Raw genomic sequence first — 23,668 nt, forward strand, 5'->3', positions numbered from 1 at the left:
GGAGCATGAATGGGAACGTAGTGTGAACCCCCATGTAGAGACAGAGAAGTGTAGAGACAGCGAAGAGACTGACACCGGCGTTAGGTTGGTTGGTTGGTTGGTTGCCTCCCACCATGGCACATACCCACGCGGGGGATTGGCCAAGAAGTTTTGTGCCTAATGAGGATGTGACCTATATTATTTTAGATCCCAAAATTTAGAAAAGGAAATACCCAACATAATTTTTTTAAATATGTATAATATGAAAGTAGATTCAGGAAGAAAAATCAGATAATTGTGAACGTTTAGCTGGCTAGCAGGAGAACCGGCCTGTCGCCGCAACATAAGAATGGAGGGCAGACACAACATCCCTTACCTGATCGAACACCTCCTGGTTCTCGTCTTTCTTTATTGCGTGCTCACGCTCGTACCCCGCTGCCCGCCATCTTCGTCCTCTTATCTGGTTGAGCTGCAAGGCGCGTGGCGCTTCCCGCCACAGCTTTCCCACGGGAAATTCAACATCCTCCTCTAAAGTTTTCAGTTCGTCGTTTCCGTTGACGTTCAGCTTCGCGTGCCTTCGTTGTATCAGTAGCTTCTTGGCGTAGTTTGAATGAGTCAAGGACATAAGGCGCGTTCGTAGCACTTGCTCCTGTCTCGGTTTTGTAGCGCAGTTGGAAGAGCGCCACGTACCTCCCGTTGCGGCGAGAGAGTCGTGGGATCGAAACCGGGCGCTGTTAACTATTTTTTTATAGTGTAGGGGGAGAGGTGTGGATGGAAGGACGATGGATGACGGAGCCGAGAGCAAGAGATGCTTCGCATCTAAAAAGCGGCGATCCATGGGGAGTCTCAGAACGGCCGAAGTAATTACAATTAATGAACTTGTACGCCGTGGCTCGTAGCAAGCGCAATCTTTCCAGACTATGACTTAGAGCCTTCATTAAAAGCACAATTAGAAACAAATGATGAAGCCTCGATCTCTGAAATTCAGTTTACAACAGTACTTTTGATCGCTTTCATTGGTAGCATGACGCATTCTTGCATTTGTGGGATGCCCTGAAATGATAACACCACTTAACGGCCCCGGTATTTTTTCTGAGAGCTTACGATATTTTTTGTGTGTTCGAAAGGCAACAAAATATTACTGAATTTGTAGCAGCGCAGCGATATAAATGCAACCATTCAAACGGGTCTTTAGCGTAAAGCTCTGGTTAAATGACATTTTAGCGACTCTCAAGGCAGGTTCGATAAATAATGGTGTCGGGTCACTTATTTAAGGCTTTCATCGCAAGTGAACTTGCGAATTAAATTGCTAACGCGCGCAGTACAATCAACATCATGTTTAGCTATCATTGTGCAAAGTGACAAGCAGGTTTACAGTGTGTAAACCAATCTTCTGGGACCTTACAGTGAGCCAAGATTTTCTATTACGGCTGCACTGTTGACCATTCGTGCTCCTTTTAAAATTTAACAGGTGCCCAGAACAGCGAGGCGTGTTTGCATTCTTGCGTAATGTCGCTTACGGATGTTACGAATGAGCCCGCCGCTGGGCTTTGTTTCAATACTCCTCGGCTGTGCGGCGAAGCCTCCACTCCGTGCGCCTTTCAAGCAGGCACCCTTTGTCGGTGACTCACGCTTGCAGCAAGCTCCGACAAGCCTGGATCTCTGGCGCCTATCTATCGGGGCGATCAACCTTCGATGGCGTGCCGACGCAACACGTAGAGACCTGCCCCAAGGATGCAGAAGCCGCGCGTCCGCAGGGGAGACCTCCTCTTTCCCCTCTCTCGGACTCGGCGTGCGCCGCTACTACCGACTGCTCAAGAACTCTGGAAAGAGTGTTGTGTGTGTCTGTGCCATTCGTATGGTGTGCACAATCTAGAGGGAATGCTTGTTTCGACCGTTAGCGCTTTGGGTATAAATAAGAACCCTCCAAGCGCTGTTGTTCATTCCTGTTTGAGCAGTGTATCAATGCTGTCACTCTGCTGGAGTCCTGTACTGTAACCTCGCCCGTCGGGGCATTGTTTTTTGGCTTCGGCTCATCTTTCGCTATGAAGTAAACAAGTTACGTTTTGCCTACGGCCTCTGGACTTCTTCACGGCTGCAACATTGGCTGGCCGCTCGCTTCAAACCACGCTACCAAACGTATGTCGGAGGTGTCGGAGCTCGGATCGGGTCGGCCTTCCCGTACGCAGCAACGGGTTGTCAGCGGTGGGATGACAACGTCGCAACACGGACCATGCAGATGGCAAATAAAGTTGCCCTGTTGCATATGTAATAAAACGTTCCTCTTTATTTCTCGTTACGAAATAGCGCGATGGGTTCCCGCTAACTGCTTTGTGTTGTAAACTGAACCCCGTTTTCGTCTTGGCACTTGGTTCTTGAGGATTGGTTAAAAAAAGGCACGGATAAAAGTTTTGTGTGCTTTTAGTGTTCTTGGGGGTTCTGCCACGTTTTAAATGCAGCGAGAAGAGAAACCATCTAACGGGAAAGACCAAACGTTGGCGATCAGTGTTACTTTCAATTGGCAGTACGCTAGGCGTCGTGTTCCGTACCGGTGAAAAAGCACTGTTTCAACAAGCAAACACCAATATTTTGAAAACTGACGAACCCCCCTTTTGGCCCGAGATTGTCCAGAAATTGTGGCTCGCCTGTTTCAAAATGGTATTTGAAGCGAGCATTGTGGGAAAAATAAAAAAAAATTCGAAAGTCGTGGCATACGCCATCCACACAAGTGGGCAACAACGTGCATTAAATTGCGCGATTTTTACTTCTTTAAACTTAAATCCACCTTAATTGGTTGAAACCTGACCATATTAGGCATTTGGTTATGCTGAGTGAAACACATTTTGAGGCAAGGTGATTCATGTGAAAAATGACACACGAAATGCCACAGGACAGACGCAAACTCACAACTGCTCAATTTTACCGGGAAATTTCGCCGAAATACTCTTGCGCATCCACTGAAACGTGTTTTAAATATACATAAAATTAGCAACACAGTATAAGCAAGGACTGTCCAAAAATGGTATTTATTTTCGAAAAAGGTACGGGAAGAATTCGACAACACAGGTGCTTGCATGTGTAAAATACGTCCCAGTTAATGTATGGGCGATAACGCACGGGTCGTGTCAATCTTGCATTGTTTATGGTTGTTTTTTCTTTCTAAAAAACCCAGCGCAATTTCACAAGGGTGTGGCAAATGTGCGGGTATGCACGAGCCTTGTCTCTTCTTACCCGTTTCGTGTAGTAAACTTTTATCCTTTAAAAACACCACGCCACCTTCAAAACGCACCCTTTGACGCTCTCGAAACGGCAGACGACTGAACTCGATCATCAATAAGGAAAGTGCAATGTGTGGAAACAACGTTTATAACACGTTTTCCGCTGAAGCGGTAACGACGGCGACGATGTTTCGTGGGACTAAACTAGCGCATTATCCCGCTACGGCCGTTGATTATTGCGCTTCTAGATAAAATCCGCAAGCAGAGGTAACTATGCCACTGCTTAGTGCCAAACAAGTGCACATATTCGTTTTTTTATCGTGTGCAGCGGGCGTCTCGCGCCGCGCGCAACGTGAACGAGCCGATGACGCGAGAGGGCCATCCACACTAGGAGTGGTTCGTCCCACCGCCGCCAGGGGCCGGCTGTGTTCGATCTCGGGGCGAATAGGTTTTGATTGATTGATTGTAGGTTTTAACGCGCCGACGCAACGCAGGCGATGAGGCGCACCGTAGTGGAGGGCTCCGGATTAATTTTGACCACCTGGGGATCTTTAACGTGCGCTGAAATCTCGCACAGACGGGTGTTTTTGCTTGTCGCCTCCATCAGAAAAGCGGCCGCCGCGGCCGGGAATGGAACCCGCGTCCTTGTGCTCAGCAGCGCAACGCCTTAGCCACTGAGACACCGTCGGGGCGAATAGGGTTTTTCCGGCTGATAAATAGGTGGCTTCGCGCTAGTTGCTTCTCCTCCCCCCACCTTCTTCCCCTGTGACGCTGCGGGTGGCCGCGGCTCAATCCAAAAATTGTGCGTCGCGGCAGTGGGCGCGCACTGTTCGCCCTCTCTCGCACAAGTAGAGGTGTAAGAAGTATTTAGCAATGTTAGTGTTTAGTTGTTCAAGCGAGCAAACTTGCTGTTTCATGCGTCGAAGCTACATTTTCGCAGCACTGCCCAAATGTAGCTCCGATGCCAACATGGGATCAGATGGCACGGAGTGCGCTGCAATTTTCACCGACAGTTAAAGTTTCCCCCAATCACTGGAATGACTTCAGGAGAACAGTGGCCGAACATTTCAAGCCTCTGGGAAATCCCTACCACCAGCCTTGCGTCACAAAGGGGCTTACAAGATCGGAGGCAACATTGCTGTACCGCATCCGCACGGGCTCAGCGAAGACCACAGCATGGCTATTCAAGGTGGGCCTCGTGCGATCGCCTCTGTGTTCGTGATGTGCAGTGATAGGGGATGTACACCACTACGTAATCTGTTGCCCAGAGCATGATGTCGAGCGGACTGCAATGCTCTCAGCGATTCGAAAGCTGGCAGCCCCACACAGCACTCTGGGCCACATCGTCTTTCCAGGGGGAAATTGGATGCTGCGAAGAGACGTGTCGCGCCTTCTCCTAAGCTTCCGTGAGGAGACTGAGCTGGCGAACTTGTGGTAAAAGGACACTACCTTTGGCTAATTAGGAGGAGCTTGGGCGGAGCAAATGCCGGCATATCCAGCCAGGCTAACGCCGCCTGATCCCACAACAACCACCACCACCACCACCACCAGCTCCGACGCATGAAGTACGCGTGCTGCATCGAAGGGGTAGCAAGTTGGTTCAGACCACATAAAAATCGAACGCGAGCCGAAAGACAGTACACACGTAACGGCATTGTTTTTTCGCCTAACGACCGCCACGGGAGGTAGTTGAGCCCGCGACCTCGGGTTCAGCCGCTCAACCACCACGGCAAGCATGTTTGCGACTCGACCTTACTACAGTAAAGCCCCCTTATATCGAACACGAATATATCGAATTATTGCCTATATCGAGCCCTTGTATAATTCTGGTAAAAATGACATGCATTTAAGACTTTTTATATCGACCGCGATTTTGCTCACAATGGATATATCAAACTCTCCCGAGCGGGATTTTTCGCTCTCATTAGGCATGCGGCAGGCTTTCCCGCAATACATCGGCGCGCTCCCGCGCGAGCTCGGGCGCGTCCAAACGGTTCAAACCGGCCGTGGCAGAGTGGACCAGCTCCACGCATGCATGCCGTTGGAGCCGGAAGCGCCATATTGGGCGCGGCGGGCTGCGGTGTCACCGAACTTCAAGTCCGCGCCACTCGCTGACCGCACTTGCTCGGTTCGCTGGGTTCGCCGTTATTCGCTTGTATCCATGCTTGTCTCCGCTCTGTCGAAGACGCCGAGGACTCCGTACCGCTTCCGAGCACGAGCGAAGCCGTCGCTGCCGTGGCCCTGCTAGGCGATACTGCAGTGCCATTGAGGGCAGCGGTCTTGTGCTTGTCGACCGTTTAGATACCGTGGAACAAGCAGTCCCTAGCAACGCGTTGCGCTCCAAGGAGCAGGCTACACTCATGCAGTTCTTTCGCCCCAATAAATGATTGTTTTCTTTCCGAGAAAGTGTCGTATCAATAGTGAACTGCAGGGCGGTGAGAGCTGAGCGTTAGCTCGTGACTCCGCCGGCAAGATTGCTCTCATGTAAGTTTTTTTTTGCTTCACTTTCTATATCTAATTTTTGCTATATCGAACTATTTTACAATCCTCGCACTGTTCGATGTAAGCGGGCTTTACTGTACTACGCGATTGTGGGTCACGCCAAAGGCAGAACCACCTGTTTTCCAAATTGATGTGTCAAGACGTGCAGGCTTGCTAAGCGGGAGTCCTTGACCACAGAAAGCAAAACTAGCAAGCCACCATGACGTAAGTGGGGAAGGGGGTTAGAGTCTTTATAAATAAGCTACGCGCTGCGGTTCTAGTGGGGATTATTGTGTTTTTAATCTTCGCCGAAATGTTTGCAAGTGAATAAAGGGCGGGTCACCCCGTTACATAACGGGTGCAATCACGGACATATCGAAAGAGGGGAAAGGGGTAGACTGAATTAACAGAACCTGCCATAGCCAAGCGCTGTTAGTCATAACAGTGCATTGACCGTGAAAACATGCACACGACGCAGTCAAAGCGCTATAGGCCGTGGTGGATGTCGCTAGAGAGAAAAACTGCTACAATTTGTAAGGCACTAAAACACTTGAAGCTCCAGGGCCTACGAACACTGCTTTCCTTGAAGACGTACGGTATTACTCGTGATCATTGATACGCTTTGCAAAACCGGAGGGGGGGGGGGGGGGGCGGATTGAAGAGAAAATTCTTTTGCGTCACCGCGGTGGGTCTTTATTGCACTAAAGGACAAAGGAGGAACAATGACATGACTACTTTTGGAGGAGCACATCAAGGCCGAAGTAGCGCACAAGTCCATGGTACATGCTGCTTCTCTCCACTCTCTCTCGGCGGATTCAGTTCTCACTTCCCTCAAAGTAGTTAATTTTTGGTTACATAGGAGGACAAAAAAAAAAAAAGGAAGTTTTTTTTTTTTTTTTTCGAGTACGCGACATGAAAAATCTTCACTTCTAGAAGTTTCTTTGTGGTGCCACTTGAGTTCCTGTGCCCAGCCCGCTTTCTTCCGAGCTTCTTCGTTTGAACTTTCCGCTAAGCTATGGGGCGGCGGTGTCTCTTGGGCCCCCCGGGCTTCCCAGTCACTTCAGCGAACGGCTCCCTTTTATCCGTGTCCATTTTGGAATGTTGAGTTCCTTTGTCCTGGTCTCTTCCTGCTGTGGGTACGGTTGGGCGTTCGGTTTGGGCTACATATACAGCCGGTGCTTCGGCTTGTACCCCAGGAAAGGTGGCGGTGAGGGTGACTCCTGTCTGTTCCTAGCTCCTCGTTTGTAGCGCTCTCCTGACCAATCCCTGTAGCCGCGCTCGCTGTCTTCGTCTTCGTTGTTCGGCTCCGACGCCCCGTGGCGGAGCTGCCTGCGTCCGGGGGACCTTCGCCACGATGATCCGACGCCCGCCCTGTCTCGCTGTCCATCGTCTTCGCCCCGGCTGCTGCCGCCGCGGCCACCGGCCGCGCCACGTTCGCCACCTCCAGCTACATTCGCCTGCTCGGCGAGCAACTCCTCTGGGCGTCGCCTGCGAAAGTAGCGGCCGTGAAAGCGCCTCTGGGGCACCTCCGGGGCCCCGAGATCCCCGTAGCCTGCGTGGTCCCGGTACATCTGGCTCTCGCACTGGGCGACGTCAGGAGGTCCACGCGGCGGCTCCCTGGTACCTCGGTTCTTGTTGCGCCAGGGCGGGTAGGAGCGTCCTGCAGTCATCGGCGGCCCCCACCTTTGCGCCTGTGAAGAATTCGGAGCCAGCGTTTCGGTCTGGCGTTGCTGGCCGTCCGAGTCATCGAAGGTCTCCCGCGACTTGGGATGTTCTCGCATGCTGGGTCCGCGCCAACGCTGACCGCCCCGTCGGAACCCGCGGTAGCGGCGCTTATCTTTGGCATAAGGGCTTCCCTTCACCGGTTCCCCGTTGGGCCCGGTAACATTAGCCGCCTCGGGGCCCTTCTCGCCGACGACCACGTCAAATTCGACGGGCTCTCCATCACCAACGCTGGGCACCTGCTTCAGCGGGTTGTTGCGTGTGATCGCGGTCTGGTGGACGAAAACGTCCTCGTGGTTGTCGTTGCGGCAAATGAAGCCGTAGCCGTTCTTCACGTTGAACCATTTGACGGTGCCCAGCACCCGCTGCGCGAGCACGATCTTTTTCTTGCCGTGGCCGAGTTCAACCATCGCGGGCCTCAGAGCTGACGTTGAAGGCTTGTCTGCGTCGATCCTCTCGCTCGTAGCAGCGCCTTCGTCCCACAGACGCACCTAGAACCCTGAAATGCGGAGAGAAACAGCCGGTCAGGAATAACACGGAGGTTAACAATTTCTGGTCCTGGCTGAACGGATGCCTTCTTCCATCATAATTCATCGTTCCGTGCTTTCGTGCCAGGATTGCCCGCTACTTTTCTTTCCGAAAACCCCATGAAATGAATGAGCCACCCCGGAAGATAATCCGCCTTCATGATTGGAATTATTTCTTTGCGTGCAAATGTCTTATACAGCTCAAGCTTATGTGCAGAATAAGAGGCCTAACTCTGTTTCTACTGCGTTTGCTCGTTCTTGAGTTAACTATGGGTCCGTTAGATTGAGCCTGCACCTATTGAATCATGCAGTTCACAGCAGTTCAGTGCCAGCTCCGCCATCCTGCAAGAACAGCGGAACCAAGCGTGCAGAACACTTTAGCGGCCCGGCCTCTCGCCGTGGCTCGTCCGATGTCACGCTACCAAGCCACCGCAGTCACGCAGCGTCACGGAGAGTTCCGAGGCGTCACGCACCCAAACAGAGACCTCGAAAAGATACAAAGGAAATTTTGTTTTCCCCTTGTGACATACACAAATGCAAAGCGCTCGTGGTTCCGGCTCTACAACGTACACATACATGGCTTATCTGTTTCATTTGAGAACATGATTACTTGTGGATAACAGGAAGGATACAGGAAGGATAAACACCATTCAGAGAAGAACTGCCGTTGGCAGTTGTAAACCAAACTCTACAACGTACACATACATGGCTCATCTGTTTCATTTGAGAACATGATGACTTGTGGATAACAGGAAGGATAAACACCATTAAGAGAAGAACTGCCGTTGGCAGTTGTAAACCAAACACAAGTGACGTAGATTCGTGAACACGAGCACTTTGCACTAGCAGCGCAGCCGGCGCCTGGCACCCCACGCCAGTCACCCCCCACGCCAGGCACCCCCGCCATTTACAAGTAAACATCACCATCATCACATCGTCTGACAACTCGTGTTCCCGTAAAGCGCAAGCCGTGTATTGTGCGCAACTTAGACTCACTCGTCCATTTTGGACCTTGATTCATTGTGAACAAGGCTCCCGTGCGGGAGCCGAAACGTCTTTTAAGTTTTTCTTTTTCGTTACTTGGTCGGTGCCCTCTTTCTCTCTCAAATGGACCTCAATAAAGGAACAAGACCATTTTCGCAAGAACTCTTCCTCCCCCAAGAAGAAGAGATCTGCTTCCAGGTTTTCTGTTATCATTATGTGCATATAAATCAGTATGTTCCACTGGTTGCGCCGGGGACGGAATTGTTTGACGGCGATATACCTGTTTATCCATATTGTTGCTAACGGGCTGCTAACGGGTTATAATAGTACTGCTAACGCTCTTCTCGGGCACATCCTTCCCTCGAGGAAGTCCTGAACACGGAGCTGTCTGTATGCCCTACCCACTATGAACCAGAACATCTTAGCCGCTGTGCAGTGAATCAGGGCAAGTTTGTTTGATTCTCTCTCCCGGCAATGTACACACTTATATAGGTTGGTGTTACGCTCCATTTTCTAAGAGCATCTCTAGTCAGCAAGACCGACCGTCCCCATGTTACATCATGGGCTTCGCCCGGTACGTTTACATTGATCAGGGTGCGCCAGGGGATTTTCTTTTGTTTTGTGCCGAGGTTTTCTAAGTTTAAACCAAGTTTCTGAGCCAGTACTACATTTATCATGTCTACCGTCTCCTTTTGTAAATTAAGTGCAGTTAACGTCTTGTATGCTCAATCACCTTAGCATAAAAGGTGGGGACCTTCATTGCTTTGGGCCCACTGTAGGCCTGTTGGAGGAGTAGCCGGATTTGTGCCCCCAAAAAGTACACTCTCGAGTGTTCTACTAGCAGTTAAAGGACTCTAGCGACGCTTTTCAGTGCGCAAGTCACAAAATAATTTGCTACAGACAGAATATTCCACAATACGAGCTGTATGGGCACGCTCAGTTTCGCTGTTTTTATCAGTGCTGTCTTGTCCAACCAGGATAGACGTAGTATTTCATATGTGATCTTTACCGCTATGCGGTGAGGATGAGCGGCTGTTCCTTCATTGTACCATGTTTTCCCTGTGAATACGTTAAGTGCCAGGTACCGCTTGACTACATATGGGAAGTCGTACACTGAGGATTCTTCAACGTTTTGTTTGAGTTCCTTAAGTGCCTGATGCCAGGTTTTAGTGATACTCCACTTGAGGTTGGTTTGCTTGATCAGCCTAGACTTAAAGCTTTACTTTTCAAGCAGTTCAGTTTTGCTCTACAGCTAGATCGGAATACTGCTCAAAGCTTTTGAGAACGTGGGCCATGCTGACTTCTCTCAGGCACACTGTGACGTCGTCTGCGTATGGCGTTAGTTTGACTGTTAGGCTTCCTGGTGACTGTAGGCGTTCGTGTTAAGTTCACCATTTTTCAAGAAAGGTTCTATTACGAGGACAAAGGGGAGTTAGGAAAGTGAACACCCTTGCCGGACACCGCCTTACACTTATGCTGGTTATGCTGGTTACCTGTTTGTTGATGATAAGTCGCTCTGCATATCTTGTAAAGGACTGCCGAGACAGTGATAAATTGTTGCGGGTACCCAAAGGCTGTTAACGTCGGAAATATGTAATCGTGCTCTACTCTTTCAAACGCTCGTGCTTGATCTAAGCATTCCAACCATTGGCCTGTCTGCTCTTTATGTACTCTATTATAACAGTTTCGATTCAGCATGTTCATGGTTTGGCGGTATCTGTTCGTCACGAAACATGCTTGCAATGGTGTTATCACTTCGGGTAGCGTGAGTTGTAGGCGATTTGTTAGTGCCGATGCAAGAAGTTTATAGTCCACCCCGACCAAAGTGATGGGACGCCAAGTCATGGGTTTGTTCCATCCCCTGACATTTTTCGGTATTAAGGTTACTCTACCTCGTTTAAAGTAGCGGGCTACTGTGTGAGTGGCAAGTATATTGTTCAACACTAGGCACAAATAAGGGCCAAGAAGGTCCCTGAATGGCCCATAGAACTCAACTGGCAGTCTATCAACTCCTGGCCCGCTTGTTCCTCGATTCTACCTTCGGGCCAAAAGTTAAGAGGATACTTGAACAAGAGGTTTATATACGCGGAACAGTTCGAAACTTCTGGAAGAGCTGGCACTTGTCATGGATATCTCCATTATTTGGCGCAAAGAAAGCTGCAGGTGTATTTGAGGCAAAATATATGTCATTAACCGACAGTCCCCGCGTCCATTTAATTAGGAATGTTCGTTGGATTTTGTTTTACGACAGTAAGCAAAAAAAAAGTGGCAGAAGAAAAAACTACGCGTTCAAAAGGCGTTCAAGATGGCGCAGAAATGCTCTAGCACGTGTGAGATGAAACTAAGCACAAAAAATTAGTGCGCTTCCACTCTGAAAACGGATGACCTGCGAAGCTGCAAGCCCTCCACGGAGTGCACAAAACAAAACACGTTTGTAATTTAAGACGGAGCATACTTCCTAGCCTGAATGAAATTCAGGAAGATCCCCTAGCTTTATCCTAGTGGTCAAACGTAGAGCTGTCTCTTTCCCTCCCGTGTCGTAGGCATCTACTGTTTGTGCAACACACCAACCCAATCCACTCTACCACTGAGGACATTAGACCAGTCGCATTGGGCTCTTTGACGGTGAGTTGCGATACGCTCCAACGTTAGCATGGGGTGCGGGTGGCGCGAACCGCGGGACTGCGGTGCACGAGCTGGGTGCACTGGCACTGAGTGGATTGGCCCAACGTTTCGAAGCCCAAGCATCACGACTTGGCGGAAATTCACGGCTGCCAAGCACCAAAAAACTGGCGCAAAAATGTGAGCAACCCAAGCGGAAACATTCTGACCAAAAGATGGGAAAAAGAATAGCATCCACAGTTGCCTCCCGGAGTTCCCCACCGGATGGCTTCGCGGAGGAATACCGTGCCCGAGGATTAGCCAGAAAGGATGGCCTCAAACTGGCGGGAACCACAGCGATCGACTCACCGGCAACCCTGTCGCCTCTTCAGAATCCTGGCGTGAGGTCTTCGGCTGCGCCGCGCCGCATCGGAGAGTCCACCGCCTCGGAGCCTAGTAGCTTCCCACTGGCCTTTGCCTCAGCGGCCTAGGCTGCTACGCCCATGACCTTCACAGCTGAGCTCCGAACGCAATGAACGTGCGCCCTTGCAGGGCGTGCGGGTCGCGGGAACGTCGTCACTTCGACGCACGAGCTGCATGAATTGGCGTGGAGGGGATTGGCCAAACATTTCCGAGCATAGGCGTCACTTCAAAAACAACTGGGAACTCTTAAGACGCAATGCAATGAAAACTGACAGAAAATTAAAAAAAAGTAAGCAACCGAAGTGACAACTCTCGCACCGAAATCGAAACGATGTAAAAGAGGAACTTGTGGATGTAGCAATCTGTGGAGCATGCTAATTCGCATTCTCATGACACCTGGCTTTTCAGAGTTTCCTACACCCCCATACGTGGTATAAGATAGCTAGCATGCCTCCGTATTCCAGGGCGAGAAATATAGTTCCTCGTGATAACATACAGTTGTCTTTCCATTTCCGAGAAGCGGGGAAAGGTGTGAAAGATGGCCAAGCCCATGCGGTCGGCCAAGCGCTCTTGCGAGATAAGGCATAGAAAGGGATGTGGGTGGTGCGCAGACCGCGTTGTTTGTCGGATTCCGCTATCTTGCGGCTAATCAGGCAGGTGCGCGAGCGAACGCCTGCGTGAGCACAGCTACAATGTTTGGGTTCAGAACGAGGGTTGGCTTTCTTTGCACTGCAGAACGGGTGGATGTGGTGCTGCTTTCGAGAAGTGCGGAATTTCGACAAGACATCGCTCCCAGCCGAAGCGCGAAATTATGGAAGCTAGAGTTATTTCTAATTTTGGGTGACCAGTGCGTTTCTAGACCTTCCGTTGTTCTAAGGCCAAAGAACTTGAATTGAAGTTTGCGTGCTTGCCTATAGAACGTTTCCTTTTTTACAGAATGTCTCAGATCTGCGCGAGTTGGTACATGATCGGATGGGAATCAGCTTGCATATAGACGACCACATGAAAGAGAGGAAATACACGACACACCGCTGTCGTGTCGTGTATTTCCCGTCTTTCTTGTGTTCGTCTGAATGCAAGCTGGTTCCCATCCGATCCTTTTAACATTTGCTGTTTCCGAAGGTTGTAGTACCTGGCTCTTTTAGTTGCTGACACTTTGCGCAATCTTGATAGTTTTTAGTATTTTAGCTTTTAAAGCAAAGCTTTCAGCCTTTCACTGGTGTTTTTTTTTTTTTGCCCGTTGGCATAAATACTATGTCACAGGTATAGATTAACTCCCGTTTCGCGAAGAAACGCAAGGGGGGGGGGGGGGGGGGACGATGATGGAGTCCCCAAATCCACCGATGAAGGTCAGGTGGGCTGCCAGGGTGGGGGCCTGTACCTCGGAGGTGTCTTGTTCTCGCCGCTTCCAATGAAGGGCAAGTCCACAGCAAATGTTCAGTGTCCGCATCTTCGGCAGGAGCCGTGCAAAAGGTGAAGTTCTGATATCGGCTGTAGTGCACCCCAAAATGCACTGCAGGAAAGCGAACTTTCTCTGACGATGATGATAATCGTGAGTAAGTGAAAAAAAACAAAAAAAAAAACGCTTCCCGTGGTCGGACTCGAACATGGGTCCGTCGTGTTATGAAGCCGACGTCTATCCGGTTGAGCCATTCCGGCGCGTTCGATTCAGTTAGGATTTGGAGAGTGGTGCCTGGACGTGCAAAATTAGACAGCCATGGAACGCCTGTATCGGTATAGCACTAGAGAACACTATCTCTTTTGGGTTGGTTCGTTTGGTCTTGGACTTGATTTTGGAAAGCTTGGTGTTCTCTCATCGTTGTCGTTTCGACAGAGGGATAGTTGATCTTTTTAAGTGCAATGCACTTCTTAAGCGACCCTGAACCTGCGTCCACCGGCGATGTCCGCATCACATACCCACGTGGGGGATTGGCCAGGAATCTCCTCGTCTTCCTTGGCAACGGGGGGAGATGGGCGCGCGCTGCCTGGCCGCTGACATGGCACATACCCACGTGGGGGATTGGCCAGGAATCGGGCGTGAGAAGGGCTAATGCACCCGCTTAAAGCAGTACTGACACGAAATTTCAAAGCTGAGATCCGCTCTAGCAATCAAGTACAACGACAACACAAATAGGTGTCTGTGAATAAATGCATCTTTCTTTCTTTGTAGTTGTGTGTATGTGTGTGATCTCTCTTTCGCGAACATTACCGAACCGCGCAAATTCAACTCGTGCATTCGCACTTTCACATTCTTCCCCTCGGGGAAATGCGGGGAATTTTTATAGCTTTTTTGTAGTTTTTTAGGGACGTGGTGGTTGCTTCGGGTAGACTGTGATAAGTTCCGGTATAAATGTGGTGGCTGTTCCCTGAGAAAAATGAAGTTGTAAGTTGGCCAACCGTGTCTGGTTAACTGATTGATTGATTGCAGAGGTTGGAAGCGAATATGCGCCGGCTACTCCATTTCACCAATAAATGGTCATAGACCCGACTATACAAATCAACTGTTCATGGCAATTTTCGTGAGTTCTAATAGTTCTTTATAAAATGTGTTCCTGTGGTGGTGGTCATGGATTCACGGTAAAAACCTATTACGCCGCCTAATACTTTGAACGTGATTCTTGTAGAGGTAAAAAACACATTCACGGCACGAATAACCCCATTTTGAAGACCAGCATCAGGCCATGGTCCTAGTAGAGATGCTAAACACACCACCCGACGGTTATCTAATGGAACTTTGTTGGAGAGTTCACGTCTTTGCCGGGAATATAATGGGCAGTCTAACATCACGTGGTAAACATCTTCCTCGGGCGCTCCGTATGCGCAGGATGGTGAATTTGCACGGTGAATTTGGAACAGAAACGACTTTGTATAAACCACACGTAGTCGCATGCGATGAAGCAGAGTTTCACATTTCGGGACAGCTCCACATTCAAACGGAACTGTAAGGCTGGGTCTATTGCGTACAGCAATGACCGCTTCGTGTCCTCATCAAACAACGCCTTTTCGGACCGTTGCTCACTCAGCTTCCGTGAGATGATTCGTATATCATCGGCGAGGAGAGGAACGGGGAGCTCGTCGCCGTGGTCGTGCCGCTATTTGGCGAGTCTATCTGCTCTCTTATTTCCTTTTAGGCCGCTGTGGCTGGGTATCCATTGGAAATCTACGACATCCCCTTAATCACGGGCCGTTTGATGGTGGTGGTGGTGGGGGTGGCCCATAAAGTGGCGCATACCCACTCAGGGGGATTGGCCAAGAAGAGTGTTTTTTTTAAACTAAAAAACCAGATAGGCAAAAAGGTGCAGTCGAAGAAAGAATTTAGAATATAGGTTGAAGACAGAAATAGAACAAGAAAGAGGAGCGAGAGAGCCTGATCAGAATCATTTTAACAAGGCAGACGAGCCGTCTCTGAAATGAAGGAATGAATGGCTTGACAGACATCCCCATGGCAGTGGCCTAGCTGCGTGCCTCCAAAAGACGAGAGCACTGGCAAGGTTAGTGGCATTCCAAGACGCCGCAAGAGAGCCTCCAGCAGTCTTCTCCGGTGATGCGAGAATCGGCGGCAAAAAAGGAAGAAATGCTCATCCGATTCAATTTCATGGCAGAAGTGGCACAAGGGTGAGGTTGCTAGATCTGCCCGGTATAGGTACCTGTTAAGTGGGGGAACACCACACCGAAACGAGGTCTGCGAAACTTCGCACAAGCGAGTTTGGCAGAGGCTTCTTTTCCACCGAAACCTGAGGTGTTCGAGTTCCGGAGAGGTGTGCAGCCCGTGATCGGATACGTCCTGGGCCAACAGGTATTGTCGATAACGGGCTAGCAACACGCAAGCAAACGGGGGAAGCACCTCCACAATAGGTAACGACAATGCCATTTTCGCTAATGTATCCGCGGCTTCATTAAGGGCTAATCCACAGTGGCCAGGCAGCCAGACAAGCTTAATTGCCCGCACATACGTGGGAACGAAGGAGTAAAAAGTTTTAAGCATGGGACTGACAGTTTCTGAAGAAAGGACCATGCACATGGAGAGGGAATCCGTGAGTATCATCACTGAAGATTGCGCCGAATCGAGTTTCAGAACAGCAAGAAGAATAGCCAGAAATTCTGCATAAAATATGGGAATATAATCTGGTAGACGCAATGAAAAAGACCAATTCAATGCCGGAGAGAAGATACCCACCCCAACTTTCTCATTTTTTCCAGAGGCGTCGGTTGCAATAACCACGTGCAATGGGTATTCAGACTGGTGAGCCAGGAGAATGTTTTTAATTAAGTTGGTTGGAAGCAACTTAGCATGTTTTGGGAAAATATTATGAAAAGAAACCTCCACTACAGTGGGTTGAGACTGCAAGACGGGAACTGATAGGAGCGTGGAGTTTAATGGATGAAGTAAAGAATTGGCAAAAATGACCTGCGGGCGCCGGATACGAGACCAATTAGAGCCGAAAAACGCAAATGCGTGTTGGACGAACACAGCCTGTGATCTGGCCAGCGGTGACTCTAGGAACTTTGCAAATGCATTGATGGTGAGATATTTAAACCTGGAATTCAGCGTTGGGACTCCGGCCTCCAAGTATAATACACGAATCGGGACGTAACCGGGTAGGCCTAAGCAGCAACGCAAAGCTTGTCGTTCCAGCTTCACCAAAGGCATGAGCTTATATGTCGCAGCGCCAGAGAATACAACACACCCAAATTCTAAAATTGCTCGAACATACATGCTGTAAATCATCAGGAGCGTATCTACCCTCAGTCCTGTTCTTTTGTGGCTAAGACCCCCCAGTAGAGCTACAGCACGGGAGCCTTTCGCAGCTATATGTTCAATGTGTAGGCGCCAATTCAATTTTCTGTCATATATGACCCCAAGATATTTTAGCGAATCAACCTGACGAATGGTTTGTTGGTGATACGATAACGAAATCGATATTTGGTCCGTAAGAGGGAACACGAGGATGGCCCACTTATCAATGTTGGGCCATCCTCGTGTTCCCTCTTGCTTTGTTGAGCAAGACTGCATTGTTCTTGCTGTTTTGTTGACTCTTGAGCACATGGCTGACAATTTATTGGGGGCGGAAAATACTACTTCCACGTTAGCGCGTTTGCCTATTTTTTTCAAGTTATGTGCAATTCGATGCAAGTAGGGAATCACAGTTATCTTATCAACATCAACAAAGCATAAAAATCGGTTTCTAGACTGCATAGAAGGTGTAGTATATTCAGTTCCGCTGTCCTGTGGTAAACAATATATAGGGCAAACAGGAAGGTGCTTAAATGGAAGGCTGAAAGAGCACCACTACAAAGTAACCAAGGCAATCAGTGGCCATCTGGAACTCCACTGTAGGGACTGTAGCGTAACGGATGCAGCCGTATTTTTTCTACAACAAAGGTCATAGCAAAAAATAAGCATAAAACCACCAGAGAAATAATTGAAGCATGCCGAAATCGCCCGCCTAAAAGATAAATGCGTAAGCATGCCCTCTCTGACCCTCTCCCAAAAAGAATTAGATTTTTTGACCCCAGGTTAGTGCAGCACGTGTTTTTTGTGGCGCAGAGCGAATGGTGATGTGTGACGAGCAATGGTGATAAGAGACACTATCGTGTTAGTCTTGCTTTTCCTTGTATTTTTAACCGTGGTGGTATATATGTGCCCGAGCGGTAAAGAATAAACTGTTGTAAGTCAGCGCTGTGCGTGTCGTCTCCTTCTTCTCGTGTCTGTCAAATTTGCGCTGTTCCCCCTCCTTTTAGTCATGAACCAACATGCCCAAGCCTCAGTCCTTGTATACTTTGAAGATTAAATGCATGCGCTATTTCGTGCATTGCTCAGACAAAACCTTGTTCGTGTCAAAACGTCAAATACAGGTTGCGTTTTGAAGCATTTGCGCTTTATCCCACCCCTCGTACGAACACTGATAAGGAACAATAAAGCATGCACAATCCGTATGATGGCGTTTCACATTCCTAGGTAACCTCAATCCGTCGGCCTCCAATACGGTGCATTCCTCAGCCTATATATACTACAAGGCGGCGTTAAACAGCAAACTTGTATGCTTCATCAATTTTGCGCTTCATGTGGAGAGAAGACAAACACAATGTGCTCACACTCCAAGAAGATGCTTTATTGCGGTGCAGTGCCTGAACGTCCCCAGAATTCCTACTCTCTTCGCGATGATGCTGAGCCCAAGACTTGTGAAGCGGCCCATCTTCGGCATTCCACGGGCCCACAGGCACATCGTCTCTTCCTCATCCACGTCCATGCTTAAGGGGCACAAATCCTCGGCGTTTCTTGTCACCATCTTCTCCTGCTACGGCTGTGGCTCGGTTTCGGCGCTTGGGTTTCGGCTGCGCCCGTGGGTTTTCCTTGCGCTGCTGCTGCTGCTGCTGCTGTTTCGGCTGTTGCTGCTGTTGCTGCTGTGGTGGCGGGGGTGGCGGTGGTCCGTGTTTATTTTTAGTCACGCCTGCTAACTTCCTGGTCGTACCTCCCAGGCTGCCCACCGACTCTGCGTCGCTGCTTTCCCAGATGAACTGATCCAAGTCGGTGCTGCTTGTCTCTGCAGACGCCGAGCGGTGGCGCCGCCGCCGCCTGGGAGACCTCAGCCATGATTCGTCGCTGGCGGTGCTTCGTTGGTCGTCTTCCTTGCAGCCGCCTGCAGCACAAGCGACCTGCTTGGAGCGGCTTCCTTCCACCTCGCCGCGCCCTCCTCCAAGCTGCCTGCGAAAGTACCGGCGCTTGTACCGCTGGGGTGGCTTCTTCCCTGGACCGGTATCAGCTGTGTCACGCTGGCAGTCTTTCCTGCCTCCGCCGGGACCTCCACCACCAACAGCTCCGGCTACTTCCGGCTCATCGCGGCCCTGCCTGCGCTGCCTTCCGCCGTAGCGGCTGTAGAACGGCTTCGGAGGAGGCTTGCGCGGCAGCTCGCCAGTGTTCTTGATGCCTTGCGCCTCAGCCCTGACCGACTGGCGCTCCTCTCTGGCTGCCGCCGGCGGCTTCACCGCTCCGCGCGGCACCTGCCTCATGTGCCAGCTGTCGTACCCGGGAGGGTACCGACGTCCCGTGGTGAGCGGTGCCGTCCACCTCTGCGCCTGGAGACGCTTCGGTAGCCGAGGTGGCGGCCTCCGGTGGTCACCGGCGGCCTCGCGGGGCTCACCGCGACCCTGCGCGTTGGATCGTTGTCGTCGCTCGCGGCGGTGTGAGAACCAGAATGGGTAGAAGCTGCACTTCTCCGCCGCGTACGGGCTTCCCTTGACTGGCGCGCCGGTGGGCCCCGTCACATTGGCCGCCTCGAAGCCCTTCTGGCCGACCACCACGTCAAACTCGACGGCCTCCCCGTCACCCACGCTGCGCAGCAGCTTGCGAGGGTTGTTTCTCTTTATGGCGCTGTGATGGACGAAGACGTCCTGGTTGTTATCGTGGCGGTTGATGAAACCGTAGCCATTTTTCACGTTGAACCATCGTACGGTTCCCTGTACTCGCTGGGCCACTACAGATTTCTTTGGTTTTTCGGTGTCGCCCATCAGGGACGTCCGCGTTGCACACCAGACCAGCACGATCCTCGAACTCCTGGCGTGCCCGAGATGCGCTGCTGCAACCCTGGGCAGGGAAGACAAAATTGGACTCGGTCCAGCCACAAGCCAAGAAAAGTGCGGGTTGTTCACTTCATGCAAGTGGCGAGAATGCACTCTTCCGGTGACCAGTTCTCAAAGAATGCCCTCCATACTATCGGCGTGAACCGTACCGCGGGAGCCCATCAAATGCCTTCTATCGCCCGGCGCAACGCTTTCGGCCCTCCATTACCTAAGCCCAGGTACGCGCTCGGCTCAAGTACCTACAGGCCCGCAACCGCAGCCCAACAAGGGCTACCGCTAGGACTCACGTAAGCAGGGCGGCCCCGGGCAAGCCGACGATCGCACGGTCGAACAGGCACAGCGCGAGAGCGCCACGAGACGAAGCTCGCGACAGCGCTGGTGGCGTCAGCCGCAGGCATCTTCTTCAAGAGGATTGACCTAACTATGGGAAAATTGGTGCTTGACTTGGAGCCAAACAAAACGATCTGCCTTCCGCGGAGTGTTTTTTTTTTAATTTTATTTTAGAGTCCAGCATTCCACGGCGTTAATTATTTGTCGCGGCGGCTGGGGTTCTCAGAGGCGAAAATTGTGTTTGCCCTATTCGCGAATTTTCCGTGAAAATCTTGAGCAAAAGTTTCAGCGCAAGCGTGCACTATGCTCTGAAACAAAAGTTTTGAATGGGCTCATTTCCTGATGGAAGGATATCCCTGTTTGTGTGTAAAGATATATTAAATCCTAACAATACCACCCGGTAATGCCCGGGTGTGTTAACAGATGACGGGTCTGGCACATTGGGATTTTTTTTTTTTTTTGAAGTGAGTCAAATCCTGAGAAAAACACGAAAGCTTGTTACCGGACCTAACTGCAGCGCTGTCAAAGCCATTAAATGGTATGTATTGCATGTCAGCTAGGGGAAGATTACGGCCACAACTAATTACTAATTATGCAGCAGATTTTAGATGCGACTGCATCTCATTCACTCGCCTTGTCCCTGCATCCGGCGTCGGCGTTGTTGTCGGCGCCCGTCCCTCCCCCATTCTCCTCGCCGCGTGAGCTGCGCTCTCCGCCGCTCACCCCCTCTCCTCTCCGATAGCGAACACTCTCTCGCGAGGGGCATTGGACTGGATTCGAATGGATTGGCTTGGCTTGGATTGGATTGGACTTGGATTGGATTGGATTAAAGTGGATTGTGTTGGATTTTGTTGCGTCATAGCGGCGGCAGACGCACTGGCGCCGGCGCGTCCCCTCACCGTTATGCGCGCTATAAAACGCGGTGCCTGCGCCGCTCCGCTCCATCGTTCCAGCGCCGTTCCTCCGCTGTCCAACGCTGCAACGTGAACCCCCTATGCGTCGCATCTACACAGGGGTTCCCGCGAGGGGAGGTGGGAGTTTTTTTACCAATATTAGTATACGGGGTTTTCGCATCTCGGCGTTTCGGTGGTTCTACCACCAGGGGGCTACGGGGAATGTATACATGTGACGTCATCTTGAATAAACCCTCTCTTTGGGTTCCACTCTTCAACCCGAGCACACGTCTCTGCTTCGCCCCCTTCGGGGCCGTCGCTGCCGCGACACTACAATTACGGTAATAACTTTGGATTTGGCTCGTATTGAATTGAAACACTCTTTGAGGCTGCATCTTATGAAAACTTTATTGAAATTGACTTTTAAGAATGGTACGGTTGAGTTTTGGCGGAAAAGTAATTAGAAAGGACTTTCAGAAACCTGGCATCGCACACACAGTTCAGTAGGTGAAAGCCCTGCTCTGAACAGATAGAAATGTAGCCTTGGAATCCTGAAGCGCGGCTCGGTGAAGGTCACTTTGCATTGCCGAGAACCACAAAAGTGAACATTCCACCCGAACTTGAAGTGTTGATACTCTTCAAATGATAGGAGTGAATTTGAATGAGTAGCGTCTAAATGCCAGTATCGTCTTATTCTTGAAGATGCTAAAAGAGCCAGATTAGGTGTGCCGAATTGAACGGGAACTGTGTTCACAAGAAGGGTGGTAACATCTTCACCTTTAATGAAATGGCTCGAACTCACAAAGGGGGGGGGGTGCGGTTGGCCAGTGATTGTAGATTGTAAGGGGTGGCTATTTAGTTAAGTAATCAAATGGTAAATATAGATGTAAATAACTAAAAAATTGGCCGCGTACCTGCTCCTTTCGTTGCAAATGTCAAAAGACGATAGTCCTTGTAGACATTTGCCAAGGAAATGTCTCCCCTTGCTTTCCCGCTCACCTCTCATGCTGTTCCTGAACAAAAGTAAAAATCACCAGATTTATTCCGTAGGGGCCGGTGAGACGGGTTCATTAATTAATTAATTAATTAATTAATTAATTAATTAATTAATTAATTAATAATTAATTAATAATTACTCGATTGATTGATTAATTGATTGATTGATTGATTGATTGATTGATTGATTGATTGATTGATTGATACTGTCAACCCTCGCTTGAGGGTCATAACTGGGAGGGAGTACAATAGTGAGTACGAACAGAAAACCGAAAAACAAGAAAGGGCAATCACAAAGCAATGCACACAGGAAAACAGAATTGGCAGTACTTCAACCATGACTAAAATAAGCATCGATTTCGCTGTGAAAAGTTTGCACATCGGTACTATTAACAACAAGGGGGGGGGGGAGGGTAAACGATTCCATTGTTCTATAGCATCTGGAAACAATGACTACCGAAAAATGTCAGTGCGAGCCTTGAAAGGTTTAATGGGAGCGTCATGGTTCAATATCGCGCTACGTTTTAAGTTTTTGTTTCCATCTTCTAATTTCCAGTGATTCTAAATTGCACAAATTGAGCATATCCGTTATTGAATCCAACCTTCTATATCCAGAGCATAAAACCGTGCTGCAAGCCTCTGAATTCGTTCTAACTTCGCGACCAAGTGTTTCTAGTGAGGGCTCCAAACCACGGAGGCGTACTCCAGTCTAGGTCGAATATATGTTTTGTATGCAAGCAGTTTAACGTCATTTGGTGTTTTATGTAACTTCGCCCGTAGAAAACAAAGTTTTTAAATGACTCAGAACAAACCGATTCCATATGCCGATGCCAAGTTAAGTTGTTCGTAATTGTTACCCCTAAGTACTTAAAATAGGAAGTTCTACAGAGGTTGTTGCTCCCGAAGTTGTACTGAAAATTTAGTACATTTTTCTTGTTAGTGATGTGCACATACGTTGTTTTCTTGAAGTTAATTTGCATATCCCATTCGCAACACCACAATTCCAAATCCTGAAGGCACTTGTTCAACTCGAGTTGATTATCACTACAACTTACAGGCATATAAATCGAACAATCATCAGCATAAAGTTTCACCTTAACAGGTGGCTTTACAATAGTGCTTATATCATTTATGTACAATTAAAACAACAGCGGGCCAAGCACGGACCCTTGAGGCACACCTGAAAACACATCAAGCGTAGCTGACAAAGAACCGTCAATCCTCACCGCTTGCTTGCGGTTATTCAGGTAGGTGCCAATCCAATTTAAAATTTCATCACTGAATCCCCTTTTTCGCAGTTTAATATGATTAAACTGCGATTGTTTCACGTCTCGGTTTCACTTCGTTCGCTTCTTCTGTTCACTTTTTCGTCGACACCTGAAGACAGATCTTCTTCTTGTTGTTGTTGTTGTTGCTCTTTTACTGATGGCGCATACCCACGTGGGGGATTGGCCAAGAAACGGGGTGGCTTCTTGGGGCTAACACGTCCACCTCATAGCACTATAAAGTCAGCTGTAGAATTGAATTGGGCCCCGCACGGGGCACCTTGAGCAATCTTGGTGACGGTACTGGCGATACCGCGGACCCCGAGCCCCCAAACATACGCTGGATCCAACCGTGGCAATGTGTTTATAGGTGGAGGGTTAGAAACCACGAACGGTGGCCGTCGGAGCCCAGGTCAAGCTCCGGCGGATGGGCTCCCAGTCTGTTCACCAGGCAGGGAGCTCCGGGACCTCTTTGACTACCAGGGTAAGGTCAAAGGAGAAAGTACCCCCGTCTCCCTGCTTTTATACTATGATATATGGCTTCCAAATTTTCCAAATCCAAAGATCGGCCCCCTAAAAGGGGCCGCACCGAAGTATCCTTTCCTCCGTTGCCAACGACGAGCTTCCGAAAGCCGGACAACTATGCTAGGTTTTTGGTAATCGAATCT

General features: G+C 49.7%; 1 protein-coding gene and 1 pseudogene across 2 annotated transcripts; both read right to left on the reverse strand.

Annotated features, from left to right (window-relative positions):
- LOC144155501 (uncharacterized) overlaps positions 1–22,927 on the reverse strand; it is a 339,376-nt pseudogene extending 316,449 nt beyond the window's left edge.
- On the reverse strand, positions 6,363–12,505 carry LOC144167072 (Y-box-binding protein 1-like). Of its 2 annotated transcripts, none has more exons than XM_077696470.1 (3): positions 12,432–12,505; positions 11,882–12,105; positions 6,363–7,899 (listed from the first exon to the last, which is right to left on the reverse strand). In XM_077696470.1, the coding sequence occupies exon 3, from the start codon at positions 7,808–7,810 to the stop codon at positions 6,839–6,841; it is 972 nt and encodes a 323-aa protein (XP_077552596.1). In that variant the 5' UTR covers positions 7,811–7,899; positions 11,882–12,105; positions 12,432–12,505; the 3' UTR covers positions 6,363–6,838. The 2 variants fall into 2 exon arrangements, with proteins under 2 accessions (XP_077552596.1, XP_077552591.1); XM_077696465.1 differs by lacking the exon at positions 12,432–12,505 and adding an exon at positions 12,254–12,414.
- Positions 22,928–23,668: the final 741 nt, after the last annotated feature.

Source organism: Haemaphysalis longicornis, unplaced genomic scaffold, assembly GCF_048455015.1.
Source record: "Haemaphysalis longicornis isolate Haplotype H1 unplaced genomic scaffold, Haemaphysalis longicornis Haplotype H1 scaffold_1, whole genome shotgun sequence".
In the NCBI taxonomy this organism is placed as follows: domain Eukaryota; kingdom Metazoa; phylum Arthropoda; class Arachnida; order Ixodida; family Ixodidae; genus Haemaphysalis; species Haemaphysalis longicornis.